This window comes from Ovis canadensis, chromosome 5, assembly GCF_042477335.2.
Source record: "Ovis canadensis isolate MfBH-ARS-UI-01 breed Bighorn chromosome 5, ARS-UI_OviCan_v2, whole genome shotgun sequence".
Classification (NCBI taxonomy): Eukaryota; Metazoa; Chordata; class Mammalia; order Artiodactyla; family Bovidae; genus Ovis; species Ovis canadensis.
Genome location: NC_091249.1, coordinates 122252070 through 122268825, shown reverse-complemented (window position 1 = coordinate 122268825; position 16756 = coordinate 122252070). Strand labels below are relative to the sequence as shown.

The following is a 16756-nucleotide window of genomic DNA, read 5'->3' as shown; positions in this document are numbered from 1 at the left end:
AGATTTCCAAGATGTTTACGGCTTATTTTCACTCCTGTGGCAACGTAGGAGACTTCCATTGTTCTACACATCGCAAAACCTAATATTGTCAATTTTTAAAAAATGTTAGCCCTTCTATTTGAACAGAAAATATAATGGTGGGTCTAATTTGAATATTCTTGAAGATTAATGATTTTGAGCATACTTGTTGATTTTTAGCACGCCAGGCCTCCCTGTCCATCACCATCTCCCGGAGGTCACTCACACTCACGTCCATCGAGTCCGTGATGCCATCCAGCATCTCATCCTCAGTCGTCCCCTTCTCCTCCTGCCCCCAATCTCTCCCAGCATCAGTGTCTTTTCGAATGAGTCAACTCTTCCCATGAGGTGTCCAGAGTACTAGAGTTTCAGCTTTAGCACCATTCCTTCCAAAGAACACCCAGGGCTGATCTCCTTCAGAATGGACTGGTTGGATCTCCTTGCAGTCCAAGGGACTCTCAAGAGTCTTCTCCCACACCACAGTTCAAGCGCATCAGTTCTTCGGCACTCAGCTTTCTTCACTGTCCAACTCTCACATCCATACATGACCACAGGAAAAACCATATCCTTGACTAGACGGACCTTAGTCAGCAAAGTAATGTCTCTGCTTTTGAATTTACTATCTAGGTTGGTCATAACTTTCCTTCCAAGGAGTAAGCGTCTTTTAATTTCATAGCTGCACTCACCATCTGCAGTGATTTTGGAGCCCCGAAAAATAAAGTCTGACACTGTTCCTACTGTTTCCCCATCTATTTCCCATGAAGTGATGGGACCGGATGCCATGATCTTCGTTTTCTGAATGTTGAGCTTTAAGCCAACATTTTCATTCTCCTCTTTCACTTTCATCAAGACGCTTTTTAGCTCCTTTTCACTTTGTGCCATAAGGGTGGTGTCATCTTCATATCTGAGGTTATTGATATTTCTCCCGGCAATCTTGATTTCAGCTTGTGTTTCTTCCAGTCCAGCGTTTCTCATAATGTACTCTGCATAGAATTTAAATAAGCAGGGTGACAATATACAGCCTTGACGTACTCCTTTTCCTATTTAGAACCAGTCTGTTGTTCCATGTCCAGTTCTAACTGTTGCTCCCTGACCTGCATACAGATTTCTCAAGGGGCACGTCAGGTGGTCTGGTATTCCCATCTCTCTCAGAATTTTCCACCGTTTATTGTGATCCACACAGTCAAAGGCTTTGGCTTAGTCAATAAAGCAGAAATAGATGTTTTTCTGGAACTCTCTTGCTTTTTCCATGATCCAGCGGATGTTGGCAATTTGATCTCTGGTTCCTCTGCCTTTTCTGAAACCAGCTTGAACATCAGGGAATTCACGGTTCACATATTGCTGAAGCCTGGCTTGGAGAATTTTGAGCATAACTTTACTAGCATGTGAGATGAGTGCAATTGTGCAGTAGTCTGAGCATTCTTTGGCATTGTCTTTCCTTGGGATTGGAATGAAAACTGACCTTTTCCAGTCCTGTGGCCACTGCTGAGTTTCCAAATTTGGTGGCATATTGAGTGCAGCACTTTCACAGCATCATCTTTCAGGATTTGAAATAGCTCAACTGGAATTCCATCACCTCCACTGGCTTTGTTCACAGTGATGCTTTCTAATGCCCCCTTGACTTCACATTCCAAGATGTGTGGCTCTGAATTAGTGATCACATCATTGTGATTGTCTGGGTCGTGAAGATCTTTTTCTTACAGTTCTTCCATGTATTCTTGCCACCTCTTCTTAATAACTTCTGCTTCTGTTAGGTCCATACCAGTTCTGTCCTTTATCGAGCCCATCTTTGCATGAAATGTTCCCTTGCTATCTCTAATATACTTGAAGAGATCTCTAGTCTTTCTCATTCTGTTGTTTGCCTCTATTTCTTTGCATTGATCGCTGAAGAAGGCTTTCTTATCTCTTCTTGCTATTCTTTGGAACTCTGCATTCAGATGCTTATATCTTTCCTTTTCTCCTTTGCTTTTCACGCCTCTTGTTTTCACAGCTATTTGTAAGGCCTCCCCAGACTGCCATTTTGCTTTTTTGCCTTTCTTTTTCATGGGGATGGTCTTGATCCCTGTCTCCTGTACAATGTCACGAACCTCATTCCATAGTTCATCAGGCACATATCTATCATATCTAGACCCTTAAATCTATTTCTCACTTTCATCGTATAATCATAAGGGATTTGATTTAGGTCATACCTGAATGGTCTAGTGGTTTTCTCTACTTTCTTTAATTTAGCTCTGAATTTGGGAATAAGGAGTTCATGATCTGAGCCACAGTCAGCTCCTGGTCGTGTTTTTTTTGACTGTATATAGCTTCTCCATCTTTGGCTGCAAAGAATATAATCGATCTGATTTTGGTGTTGACCATCTGGTGATGTCCATGTGTAGAGTCTTCTCTTGTGTTGTTGGAAGAGGGCGTTTGGTATGACCAGCGCATTTTCTTGGCAAAACTCTATTAGTCTTTGCCCTGCTTCATTCTGCATTCCAAGGCCAAATTTGCCTGTTACTCCAGGTGTTTCTTGACTTCCTACTTTTGCATTCCAGTCCCCTATAATGAAAAGGACATCTTTTTTGGGTGATAGTTCTAACAGGTCTTGTAGGTCTTCATAGAACCATTCAACTTCAGCTTCTTCAGCGTTACTGGTTGGGGCATAGACTTGGATTACTGTGATATTGAATGGTTTGCCTTGGAGACAAACAGAGATCATTCTGTCGCTTTTGAGATTGCATCCAAGTACTGCATTTTGGACTCTTTTGTTGACCATGATGGCTACTCCATTTCTTCTGAGGGATTCCTGCCCGCGGTAGTAGATATAATGGTCATCTGAGTTAAATTCACCCATTCCAGTCCATTTTAGTTCACTGATTCCTAGAATGTCAACGTTCACCCTTGCCATCTCCTGTTTGACCACTTCCAATTTGCCTTGATTCATGGACCTGACATTCCAGGTTCCTATGCAATATTGCTCTTTATAGCATCGGATCTTGCTTCTGTCACCAGTCACATCCACAACTGGATATTGTTTTTGCTTTGGCTCCATCTCTTAATTCTTTCTGGAGTTATTTCTCCACTGATCTCTAGTAGCATATTGGGCACCTACTGATCTGGGGAGTTCCTCTTTTGGTATCCTATCATTTTATCTTAGACTTGCTTTAGGCTAGAATTTTTAGAAAATTTTACTTGTGCTTGAGAAAGATAATATTCTCTGATTAAATGCAGAATCCTCTGTGTCCATCATAGATTGTTTATATCTTCTGTACCTTTGCTGGTTTTCTTTTTGTTTCCTACTGGACTTGTAAACAGTTAAAGCAGAGCTTACACTATGTTTTGCTAATTTATTTTCTCAGAGCCACGCTGGATAACTACTTCTTTGTCTACCCATATACAACCAATTCCTAGTAATTCATTTCTCCCTGCAGATTAGCTCAGGGTGTTGTTTTCCCTTATTTCTTAGATTTCAAGTTTCCTTCTTAGTCCTACAAAGTTGCTTTAAAAGACAGGATCCCAAGTCTATGTTAATGAGTCATCTTTTCTGAAACTGAAACCCCTATCAGTAATTTTTATTGATTAATCTTTTAAAATTGAATGCAATCTATATTTTGTATGTGTATTCCTCAGCTTTTTATGTAACTCTTTTTCAAATACACTGTCCTCTTTCCCCATGTTTGTGCCTCTTTTTTCCTTTTCTTATATTTTTGTTGGCTGTGTGTCAGTCACTCAGTTGTGTCTGACCCTTTGACCCCGTGGACTGTAGCCAACCAGACTCCTCTGTCCATGGGATTCTCCAGGGAAGAATACTGGAGTGGGTTGCCATTTCCTCCTCCATTTGTTGTTTAGGACTACCTATAAAATTTTGAACAGTGGCAATAATAAGGATATCCTTTTATTGTTCTTGGCTTTTTAGATAAAGCTTCTAAATTTTTCCTGTTAATTATCATGTTTCTTTTAGATTTTCTTAGACACCTTTAATTAAATTGAGTAAAACTGCTAACTTGTAAAGTTTTTATTTTATAACCGTGAGTGAAAACTGGATTTAATTGAACTATTCTTTGCCATATATAAAAATATTTTCTTTTTCACCTAAAATCCATCAATGTTATGGCTTATAACAATAGATTTTATAGTATTACATTATCTTTGCTCTTTTGAGGTTGACCTTTCTCAGTTATAAAGAACTTTTCTTTTTATTGGTATTGTTGGCTTTGGTTTCCTTATAGTTTCATCTAGGATTCTTACAGGTGAGATTTCCCAGTGAATTTATTTTCCCATACAGACCCAAATCCTCTACCTTGGGTAATCATAAAATGTATTTATATAAGATCTGATAAGACTATGGAAAATTTTAAAAAATGTGAAGCAGTAACTTTATAAAAACATAAAGGTTTTCTGGAGAGAAAGAATGAACATAAGAATAAAAGATAATGATAAACTAAATAATTGTATTAGCATTTTTAAAATAGTTTTTGTTGAAGTGTTAGGGTTATTCTTTTGGTATTGAAATAGTTAGATATTATGTCTTTTTTGGTTTATTAACATTTAAAGAAATAGATATATACTGCATCTATGTAAATATGGTTACTTTGTAGTTTTTAATTAAATGCTGTAAACAAATGATTAAATATATGTGATTATCAATCAGTACTTAGAAATTTTTTATTATAAGAAATTCCCTGGTGGTCCAATGGTTAGCACGTGGCACTTTTACTGCCTGAGGCCACAGTTCAATCCCTGGTAGGGGAACTAAGATCCTGCAAAACACTTGCTGTGACCAAAATATATATGTATACATGTATGCATATGTGTGTGTGTGTGTGTGTGTGACATGGGCCTTCCTGGTGGCTCAGATGGTAAAGAATCCACCTGCAGTGTCAGAGACCTGGATTTGATCCCTGGGCCGGGAAGATTCCCTGGAGAAGGGCATGGCACCCACTCCAGTATTCCGGCCTGGAGAATCCCATGGACAGAGGAGCCTGGTGGGCTGTAGGGTCACAAAGAGTCGGACATGCCTGAGTGACTAAGCACAGCACAGTGCATGTGTGACTATAGAAGGTTTAACCATGCAGAAGAGTTGAGAGCATAGTAGACGAATCTTCCTTTTCTTATAGCCCCAGATTTAACAACTGTCAATTCTGTGCATACCATGTGGTGTATTAATTATATAATTTTTTACGTCTAAGGTCTTTATTGTATGTATGTGATCAGTTAGACTGTTACACAAAGAACAAACACTGATGAGTTGTACTCTTCCCTTGACTAATGAGTCACTGACAGAAGGCACCTCATATATGAGGACCCTGGGGCAGCTGCAAGCGAAGCAGTCTGCCCAGTAACAGATGCAGTCTGCGGCGCTGGAGACGGAGTTTAGAGTTAGTTGCTTCCTGCACTTGCACATGTATCCACTGCCCCAGACAAGCGTCTGGGGAGGAGACGTCACAGAGGCAGGGAGACGGGCCGAGGGAGAAATGTGATGAATGAGAAAGACTTATTTCCAGAAGGAATGGTGAAATCACTAACTATAGCGCAGGGATCAGGGAGACCAGTACAGAAAAACTGATAGTGGCATTGTCCACCTGGAAATCATAGTCAGCCTTGGAAAGATTGTCCCAGGGTGGGGATAACAGAAACTAGATTGCAGATGTTTTGTGAACTAAAATACATTTAAAGGTAGATATCATTTAATATACAAATCATGTCTGAAGTAGAAGGTAAAAACAAGCTATTTACTTGCCCACTTCAGATAAATATGCGAGATAAATTTTCAGAGTCTATTTAAATTATTGAAAATCATCTCTGGAATGTGGTAGAGAAGATGGGCCTTGTTGCAGACCATAGTGGGTGCTGGTTAGGCCAAGAGATTGTATCAAGAGTGGAGGTGGGAGCAGGTCTTCGAAATAGTTGATGTCAGTATGATTTTTTTTAACCTTTCATTTCAAATTAATAGACGTTATTTTTAAAAATCAATTTCAAGGTCTTTTGATCTAGCCTTTAAGCTCAATTTTATTCACCTAAGATTTTGTTTCCATTTCCGTCCACAAACTCAGGCAGTACTCTGCATTTTGGGGTACCATAGAGAATAAAAGGATATTTAAATCTTAAAGTTCTATTTAGCTTATTAAAAAAGCCTCATTTTTACCCTTATGTCACAGTTTGCTGATTCAGGAAAAAATGATGGCTATTCCTTGACAATGATCTAAATGTGGAAAAATCCAGTTTAGCAGTCCGTTTGAATCTCTACATTTAATTGTTGCGATTTCCCAGCAGTCAACCAAGTGAGTTTTTGTATTTGATGGCAGATCACTCAAAAGTATGTGGCCTCATTTTCATTTTCTCTTCCACTTTTCAGGTGGTCTGGGTGTTGCTGACTCTAGTCCCTGGACTCTCTAATTGGTAGAAAGAGGTAAGAGGCTGGATGAGGAACTCAGACAGCAGGAGGAAATCAAAGTGGGAACAGGTGCCCTTGCTCACCCTCGCGGAGGGCGGCCTGGTCCCTTCCGTGCTGCGACCTTGAAGGCAGACTCTTGCAGCAGGCTGCGGGCGGCTTAGGTCCGCCCACCCCTGTGGTTGTGCTGTGGCCACGGGTCAGGCACATGCTTTGCCCCTCTGCTCCTCAGATGATAGTTGATTTGTGACCTTTCTGTATCTAATGGCTCATAAGGTGCCCCAGCTGTGTCACAGTTATTTTTCGTCCTTTATAGTTTCTTTGTATTCTATTGCTGAAGGACATGTTTGTCCAGGTGCAAGCTCTCCAGTGAGGGGCATCCAGGTTACTAAAGACAGTGAGAGAAGCCACTTTTTGTCTCTTTCTATACAATTCACAAGTCACCATCACTGCATGTAGCCGTCTTCAGTTCAGTTCAGTCGCTCAGTCGTGTCTGACTCTTTGAGACCCCATGAATCGCAGCACGCCAGGCCTCCCTGTCCATCACCAACTCCTGGAGTTCACTCAGACTCACGTCCATCGAGTCAGTGATGCCATCCAGCCATCTCATCCTCTGTCGTCCCCTTCTCCTCCTGCCCCCAATCCCTCCCAGCATCAGAGTCTTTTCCAATGCATTCTTCTCATGAGGTGGCCAAAGTACTGGAGCTTCAGCTTTAGCCTCATTGCTTCCAAAGAAATCCCAGGGCTGATCTCCTTCAGAATGGACTGGTTGGATCTCCTTGCAGTCCAAGGGACTCTCAGGAGTCTCTTGGGGAGGCATAAAAGGTACAAATCTCCCATGTAGTTTTTAATAAATGGTTCAAAAATCCTTTTTATCAAATAGTATATTAGACGTTGAGTGTTTTAGCTTGACTAATCGAAAAAGCAAGAGAGTTCCAGAAAAACATCTATTTCTGCTTTATTGACTATGTCAAAGCCTTTGACTGTGTGAATCACAATAAACTGGAAAATTCTGAAAGAGATGGGAATACCAGACCACCTGACCTGCCTCTTGACAAACTTATATGCAGGTCAGGAAGCAACAGTTAGAGCTGGAAATGGAACAACAGACTGGTTCCAAATAGCAAAAGGAGTACGTCAAGGCTGTATATTGTCACCCTGCTTATTTAACTTCTATGCAGAGTACATCATGAGAAACGCTGGGCTGGAAGAAACACAAGCTGGAATCAAGATTGCCGGGTGAAATATCGATAACCTCAGATATGCAGATGACAGCACCCTTATGGCAGAAAGTGAAGAGGAGCTAAAAAGCCTCTTGATGAAAGCGAAAGTGGAGAGTGAAAAAGTTGGCTTAAAGCTCAACATTCAGAAAATGAAGATCATGGCATCTGGTCCCATCACTTCATAGGAAATAGATGGGGAAAGAGTGGAAACAGTGTCAGACTTTATTTTTTTGGGCTCCAAAATCACTGCAGATGGTGACTGCAGCCATGAAATTAAAAGACACTTACTCCTTGGAAGAAAAGTTATGACCAACCTAGGTAGCATATTCAAAAGCAGAGACATTACTTTGCTGACAAACGTTCGTCTAGTCAAGGCTATGGTTTTTCCTGTGGTCATGTGTGGATGTGAGAGTTGGACTGTGAAGAAGGCTGAGTGCTGAAGAATTGATGCTTTTGAACTGTGGTTTTGGAGAAGACTCTTGAGAATCCCTTGGACTGCAAGGAGATCCAACCAGTCCATTCTGAAGGAGATCAGCCCTGGGATTTCTTTGGAAGGAATGATGCTGAAGCTGAAACTCCAGTAGTTTGGCCACCTCATGTGAAGAGTTGACTCATTGGAAAAGACTCTGATGCTAGGAGGGATTGGGGGCAGGAGGAGAAGGGGACGACCGAGGATGAGATGGCTGGATGGCATCACGGACTCAATGGACGTGAGTGTGAGTGAACTCCGGGAGTTGGTGATGGACAGGGAGGCCTGGCGTGCTGCGATTCATGGGGTTGTAAAGAGTCAGACGTGACTGAGCGACTGAACTGAACTGAATAATTAATATGTGTGACTGGTTATAGTAATACAGTGCAAAAAATCCGGTTGCACATATAATAATAGTAGCAACAATTCCTGCTACTATTGACTTCAGGTTTTAGAAGATACTAAGAATTTGAGGAATATTCTTAGGAAAATTTTGTGAAAGTTAATGACATTTTTGTATTCATTTTTTTGAGTTTTTGTGGGGTCAGGAGCAGAAGTCATTCTGAGTCTTGTTTTCTTTGTCTCTTTACCTGCCTGAGGCTGTGCTTCCACCATCTCCACGGCAGACGTTTCTGAAGACATTCCTCTTCTCTTTTTGGAGATTTGAGATCATTTGGTTGCTGTTTCTTTTTTTAGCTGAAAGCAAGAGTAATAATAAAATAGACAGTCTTATCTCTCTCATATATCACAGTAGTATTCAGATATTGTTTCATAAACTAGTGTTGGTTAAGGACTTTTACTATCAAGGTATGTGCTCCCAAGAGTAAGTGTCTTTTACAGCAATTTGGTGTTTTCTGCCCATCCAGTCTGGGGAGATCCCATCAACAGGGTTTTATGGAACGTGCATGCTGAGTAGATAGCGCGAATACCCACCATGTGAGGACTCTTTACCCACAGATGTGAGGACTCTTTGGACAATAGGTTCAGTGATCAAGGGAGAATTTCTAAAATAGTCTCTAACTTTTGCAGTTTCAAAAATTATGACTAATCCTAGTCGGTCCTGTGAAATATATCAGGAAACAGCTAAAAGCTCTAGGTCAATATGCCATTGGAAGGACTGATGCTGAAGCTCCAAAACTTTGGCCACCTGATGCCAAGAGCCAACTCATTGGAAAAGACCCTGATGGTGGGAGAGATTGAGGGCAAAAGGAGAAAAGGGCAGCAGAGGATGAGATGGTTAGCTAGTATTATTGACTCAATGGACATGAGTTGGAACAAACTCAGAGACAGTAGAGGACAGGGGAGCCTGGTGTGCTAAGTCCATGGGGCCGCAGAGTCAGACACGACTTGGCAACTAGACAGCAATATGCCCAGCACAAGCATATTAAGATCCATTTGTCTTCAATTCACTTCCTCGTAAATTATTTTTTTTCTCTAAGTACCTTTTAAGGTGGAAATACTCAATGAGATGTTAACTGTTTTATAAAATAAAGTCCTGAATATATCAATCCTACTTGGATATAACTTACATTTTATATTAAAGTTAGGCCAACTCTGAATGGCAACCCACTCCAGTGTTCTTGCCTGGAGAATCCTGTGGACCGGGGAGCCTCGTGGGCTGCTGTCCATGGGGTCACACAGAGTCGGACACGACTGAAGCAGCTTAGCATGCACGCATGCATTGGAGAAGGACATGGCAACCCACTCCAGTGTTCTTGCCTGGAGAATCCCGTGGACAGGGGAGCCTGGTGGGCCGCTGTCCATGGGGTCACACAGAATCAGGCACGACTGATGCGACTTAGTAGCAGCAGCAGCAACTCTGAATGACATCCCTGTAATGTCACTGTACAGCTGCTGACTTAAATGTTCTAATGGACGTGGATTATTAGAAGCAGTAAGAGATAATGCTCTAAGTTCTGATGGATGTGGATTATTAGAAGCAGTGAGAGATAATGCTCTATGTTTTGGACGTGGATTATTAGAAGCAGTGAGAGATAATGCTCTATGTTCTGATGGACGTGGATTATTAGAAGCAGTGAGAGATAATATTTTCTGTTTCTGATACGTATTTCTTGCTGTGTATTTTCCCATTGCCCCTCCTGGTGGGCCTTCCACCCTTCTCCACTTTGCCCTGCACCTTCTGGCATCCAGTTTGGTTTAGCAGATGGAGGTGCAGGTAGACGACTGGAGTGCAGTGCTGGGGGCTCCCTCTTGGCAGGCAGGCTCAGGTCAGCTGCATCTCTCCATCAAAGGCCGAAGATGTTCCTTGAGCACCGTCCTCCTACAGCTGTCCATTCGGGGTCCTTCTGCCCCTCAGTCCTGAGCATAGTAATGGTTCCCTCTCTTCTTGCCAGCCCCTGAGAATGGCACATCTTGGATTTTTCTAAACCTTTTTACGTGAATGTCTCTGCTCGCATATTTGGAAAATCGCTTTATTCAGTTACCCCATTTAAGGGTGCTGTCCATTTCCTGCTAGAACCTTGGCTAATGACCCAGTTTAAAAAATTAGCTATCTTAAAAATGATATGCAAGATAATTTAATATAAGTCTATCCATTTCATTATGCATCTGACTACTCCACTAAACACAAAATAGTGTGATTTACTTTTGATCATACACTAATAAAATGTGCTCAGAAATATTTCACAAGGGTAATAAATGTGGATATGAGAGTCAGCAGAGAAAGCATAATCTAAATGGGAAAAAAAAACAGACATAAAATGAACTTTACAAGTGATTTAAAAACAAAAAACAGAAAGCTTAGTAATCTAATGATTATCACAAGCACTTAGATAAAGCTTACTATATGCTAGGCTCTTTTCTAACTAATCTATGTATTTTGACTTGTTTATTTCTTCCAGAAACTCTATAAGGAGGTACTGTTCCCATTGTGCAAGTGAGAAGGCAGATATAATTCAGTAAATTAGTCTGGTTGTGTTCTCTTTACTATGCTGCGCTGCTCTTTTAACGGTTTTGCCGATTAAACTGCTAAAGTATAGCAAAGACTGAGCACTATATGAAACAATCAGTTTATAATGGTGACATAGTATAAATAACATGGACTTCAAAGCTGAGTTTGACTCCTAGGTCTGAATTTTAAATTTAAGTTCTTCCTTAATATAGTTTTACTCCTAAGCCTGATTTTCCTTCTTACCACCCTTTTCCCATTAAGTCATGAATTTGCATGAAATGTATTACTGGGTACTGTGAATGAATTTGTATTCTAATATAAAATTTAATATTTCTCTTTAGGTTTATGATCTGTGAACATGCCTAATAAATCACCTGTGATTGGTAAATCTGAAGTAGTATCTTCCTCTTATGAAAAATCAAAGTAAGTTTGAAAGAAAACTTCATGCTATTAAAGTAGTAGACCCATATATATTGTAAAATTTAGAAAGTTACAGAAAATTGTGAAGAGTAAAATATAATTGCTCATAATTCAATGTTGTTAATCCTTAAGTTATGTTCAACTGTTTTGCGACCCCATGGACTAGCCCATCAGGGTCCTCTGTCCATGGGATTACTGGAGGCAAGAATATCCAGGGGAGAATACTGGAGTGGGTTGCCATCTCCTTCTGCAGGGGATCTTCCTGACCTAGGAATCAAACTTGCATCAGCAGGCAGGTTCTTTACCACTGAGCCACCAGAGAATCCCTCATAGTTAAATAACTGCTATTCTATAAAGTAATAACTTTGTAATGATTTTTTATAAGATCATATATTTCAAAAAATTTAAGTTGCTGTACTAATCCATGAAATGCATAAGAGAAAGTGTTCAATAACTACTGAATGACGAAGCGTCTTAGTTATTTCTAAGCCCTTTGCTGTTTCAAAGTAAGCCACAGTAGAATATTTTTCTGCATTTCAAAGTATTTCTTTGGGATAGGTTTCTGAAGTGAAGTAAGTGACTAGACCAAAGTTTGTTAATTCAAAAATGGTTTGGGATTCTGAGAAATTTAAGAGCTTCTTTAGGTGTGCGGGTCCTCGTTGCCGCGCTCAGGCCTTCTCTGGTTGCAGCGGGCGTGGCCCTTGTCACTACAGTGTGTGTAGTTGTGGCGGGTGGGGCCCTCTTCACTGCGGTGCGTGGCTTCTTTCAACCACGGGCTTTTCTCACCCTGTGGAGCACAGGCCCTGGAGCACGTGGGCTTCAGTCACTGTGGCCTACGGGCTCGGTCCTCCCAGCTCATGGGCTTAGAGCGCAGGCTCAGTAGCTGTGGCCTGTGAGCTCAGCTCTTCCAGCTCGTGGGCTTAGAACGCAGGCTTAGTAGCTGTGGCCTGTGAGCTCGGTCCTTCCAGCTCCTGGGCTTAGAGCTCAGGCTCAGTAGCTGTGGCCTACGGGCTCACTCCTCCCAGCTCGTGGGTTTAGAGTGCAGGCTCAGTAGCTGTGACCTGTGAGCTCAAACCTCCCAGCTCGTGGGCTTAGAACATGGGCTCAGTAGCTGTGGCCTGTGAGCTCGGTCCTTCCAGCTCGCGGGCTTAGAACTCAGGCTCAGTAGCTGTGGCCTGTGAGCATGGTCCTTCTGGCTCACGGGCTTAGAGCGCAGGCTCAGTAGCTGTGGCCTGTGAGCTTGGTCCTTCCAGCTCACGGGCTTAGAGCACAGGCTCAGTAGCTGTGGCCTGTGAGCTCAGATCTTCTGGCTCATGGGCTTAGAACGTGGGCTCAGTAGCTGTGGCCTGTGAGCTCGGTCCTTCCGGCTCACGGGCTTAGAACTCAGGCTCAGTAGCTGTGGCCTGTGAGCTTGGTCCTCCCAGCTCGTGGCTTAGAGTGCAGGCTCAGTAGCTGTGGCCTGCGGGTGCAGTCCTTCTGGCTTGCGGGCTTAGAGCACAGGCTCAGCAGCTGTGCCCTGCGGGCGCATCCTTCCGGCTCATGGGCTTAGAGTGTAGGCTCAGTAGCTGTGGCCTGTGAGCTCAGCTCTTCCAGCTCGCGGGCTTAGAGCGCAGGCTCAGTAGCTGTGGCCTGTGAGCTCAGCTCTTCCAGCTAGTGGGCTTAGAGCGCAGGCTCAGTAGCTGTGGCCTGAGGGTGCGGTCCTTCCGGCTCGCAGGCTTAGAGCGCAGGCTCAGTAGCTGTGGCCTGCGGGCTCAGTCCTTCTGGCTCGCGTGCTTAGAGCACAGGCTCAGTAGCTGTGGCCTGTGGGCTCGGTCCTCCCGGCTCACGGGCTTAGAGCACAGGCTCAGTAACTGTGGCCTGTGGGCTCAGTCCTTCTGGCTCGCGTGCTTAGAGCACAGGCTCAGTAGCTGTGGCCTGTGAGCTTGGTCCTCCCGGCTCACGGGCTTAGAGCGCAGGCTCAGTAGCTGTGGCCTGCGGGCTCGGTCCTCCCGGCTCACGGGCTTAGAGCGCAGGCTCACTTGCTGTGGCCTGTGAGCTCCCTCCTTCCGGCTCGCGGGCTTAGAGCGCAGGCTTACTTGCTGTGACCTGCGGGCGCACTGGCTCTGCAGCGTGTGGAATCGTCCTGGACCGGGGATTGAACCTCCATCCCCTGTGCTGGCAGGAGGACTCCTGGCCCCTGTAGCACCAGGACGTGTGTAAGAACCTAGAGAGCGCAGTAGAGTATGTGATAAAACTTACGTGCGGACGCATTTCTGTTTGTTTCAAATATTTTTCTTTAATAAAGATGCGTACGTGTGCGCTAACTCACTTCAGTCGCGTCCAACTCTGTGCAACACTGCAGACTGTAGCCCGCCAGGCCCCTCTCTCCATCGGATTCTCCAGGCAGGATACTGGAGTGGGTTGCCATTTCCTTCTCCAGGGGATCTTCCTGACCCCCCCAGGGATGGAACCCAGGTCTCTTACATGTCCTGCGTTGGCAGGTGGGTTCTTTACCATGCGCACCATCTGGGAAGCCCTAATTAATTAATAAAGAATAGATAGCAGATAAACTGCTTTGACCACATGTCCTTCCAGTTATAATTGTGGCATATATTATTTCCATTCACTTTTTCACTTTAATAGATAAGATACATAAATCATATTTTCCATTCCATTTCCTAAAGTACATACTGAGGGATGGAATTATTGACTATATCAAACAGAACATGTTAATTGTTTTTTTTTCTTTCTCTTTTTTTAAACAACAAAACCATTTTGTACTGCGGTAAAACTGAAGAAATGGGAAAACCACTAGACCATTCAGGTATGACCTAAATTAAATCCCTTATGATTATACAATGGAAGTGAAAGTGAAGTTGCTCAGTTGTGTCTGACTCTTTGCGACCCAAAGGACTGTAGGCTACCAGGATTCTCCATCCATGGGATATTCCAGGCAAGAGTATTGGAGTGGGTTGCCATTTCCTTCTCCATATGATTATACAGTGGAAGTGACAAATAGATTCAAGGGATTAGATCTGATAGAGTACCTGAAGAACGATGGCCGGAAGTTCTTAACATTGTACAGGAGGCAGTGATCAAGTGATCTCTGTCTCTTCAGTCGCTAAGTCATTTCTTACTCCATGGACTGTAGCCTGCCAGGCTCCTCTGTCCATGGGATTCTCCAGGCAAGAACACTGTAGTGGGTTGCCATTTCCTTCTCCAGAGGATCTTCCCAACTCAGGAATAGAACCCGGGTCTCCTGCATTGCACGCAGATTCTTTACCACCTGAGCTGAGGGAAGCCCCATGATCAAGACAATCCCCAAGAAAAAGAAATGCAAAAAGGCAAAAATGATAGGTGAGGAGGCCTTACACATAGCTGAGAAAAGAAGAGAAGCTAAAGGCAAAGGAGAGAAGGAAAGACATACCCATTTAAATACAGAGTTCCAAAGAATAGGAAGGAGAGATAAGAAAGCCTTCCTCAGCGATCAATGCAAAGAAATAGAGGAACACAACAGAATGGGAAAGACTAGAGATCTCTTCAAGAAAATTAGATATTAAGGGAACATTTCATGCAAAGATGGGCTCAATAAAGGACAGAAATGGTATGGACCTAACAGAAGCAGAAGATATTAAGAAGAGGTGTCAAGAATACACAGAAGAACTATACAGAAATGATCTTCACAACCCAGATAATAAGGATGGTGTGATCACTCACCTAGAGCCAGACATCCTGGAATGTGAAGCCAAGTGGGCCTTAGAAAGCATCACTACGAACAAAGCTAGTGGAGGTGATGGAATTCCTGTTGAGTTGTTTCAAATCCTAAAAGATGATGCTGTAAAAGTGTTACACTCAATATGTCACAAAATTTGGAAAACTCAGCAGTGGCCACAGGACTGGAAAAGGTCAGTTTTCATTCCAAACCCAAAGAAAGACAATGCCAAAGAATGCTCAAACTACCGCACAATTGCATCATCTCACACGCTAGCAAAGTAATGCTCAAAATTCTCCAAACCAGGCTTCAACAGTACATGAATTGTGAACTTCCAGATGTTCAAGCTGGATTTAGAAAAGGCAGAGGAACCAGAAATGAAAACGCCAACATCCACTGGATCATTGAAAAAGCAAGAGAGTTCCAGAAAAACATCTACTTCTGCTTTATTGACTATGCCAAACCTTTGACTGTGTGGATCACAAGAAACTGTGGAAAATTCTGAAAGAGATGGGAATACCAGACCACCTGACCTGCCTCTTGAGAAATCTGTATGCAGGTCAGGAAGCAACAGTTGGAACTGGGCATGGAACATCAGACTGGTCCCAAATAGGAAAATGAGTACCTCAAGGCTACATATTGTTACCCTGCTTATTTAACTCATATGAAGAGTACATCATATGAAATGCTGGACTGGATGAAGCACAAGTTGGAATCAAGATTGCTGGGAGAAATATCAATAACCTCAGATACACAGATGACACCACCCTTATGGCAGAAAGTGAAGAGGAGCTAAAAAGCCTCTTGATGAAAGTAAAAGTGGAGAGTGAAAAAGTTGGTTTAAAGCTCAACATTCAGAAAACTAAGATCATGGCATCCATTCCCATCACTTCATGGCAAATAGATGGGGAAATAATGAAAACAGTGTCAGACTTTATTTTTTTGGGCTCGTCAGACTTTATTTTTTGGGGCTCCAAAATCACTGCAGATGATGCCTGCAGCCATGAAATTAAGATGCTTTCTCCTTGGAAGAAAAGTTATGACCCACCTTGACAACATATTAAAAAGCAGAGGTATTACTTTGCCAACAAAGGTCCAGCTAGTTAAGGCTATGTTTTTCCCAGTAGTCATATGGATGTGAGAGTTGGACTATAAAGAAAGCTGAGAAATGAAGAATTGATGCTTTTGAACTGTGGTGTTGGAGAAGACTCTTGAGAGTTCCTTGGACTGCAAGGAGATCCAACCAGTCCATCCTAAAGGAAATCAGTCCTGGATATTCATTGGAAGGGCTGATGCTGAAGTTGAAGCTCCCATCCTTTGGCCACCTGATCTGAAGAGCAGACTCATTTGAAGACACCCTGATGCTGAGAAAGATTGAAGGCGGGAGGAGAAGGGGACAACAGAGGATGAGATGGTTGGGTGGCATCACTGACTCAATGGACATGGGTTTGAGTGAACTCTGGGAGTCTGTGATGGACAGGGAGGCCTGGCCTGCTGCAGTCCGTGGGGTCACAAAGAGTCGGACATGACTGAGCTGAACCATCAGTTAACGATGTAGTGATAGTTTCGGGTGAACAGTAAAGGGACTCAGCCATGCATATACATGTATCCATTCTCAAAATGCCCCATTAATCTAGGCTGGCACATAATG

At 42.9% G+C, this 16756-nt stretch overlaps 1 protein-coding gene across 5 annotated transcripts in view; it reads left to right on the top strand.

The window, feature by feature from the left end:
- Positions 1 to 16756, top strand: part of TMEM232 (transmembrane protein 232) — a 277979-nt gene that overhangs the window by 11101 nt on the left and 250122 nt on the right. For 4 of the 5 annotated variants that reach the window (XM_069592668.1, XM_069592667.1, XM_069592669.1 and 1 more), the window contains exons 2-3: positions 6356 to 6409; positions 11336 to 11417. In XM_069592668.1, coding sequence (XP_069448769.1) covers positions 11353 to 11417 — 65 coding nt within the window. In that variant the 5' untranslated portion in view covers positions 6356 to 6409; positions 11336 to 11352. Of the gene's footprint in view, positions 1 to 6355; positions 6410 to 11335; positions 11418 to 14190; positions 14218 to 16756 lie in introns of all 5 variants that reach the window. The other variant, XM_069592666.1, reaches the window with a different exon arrangement.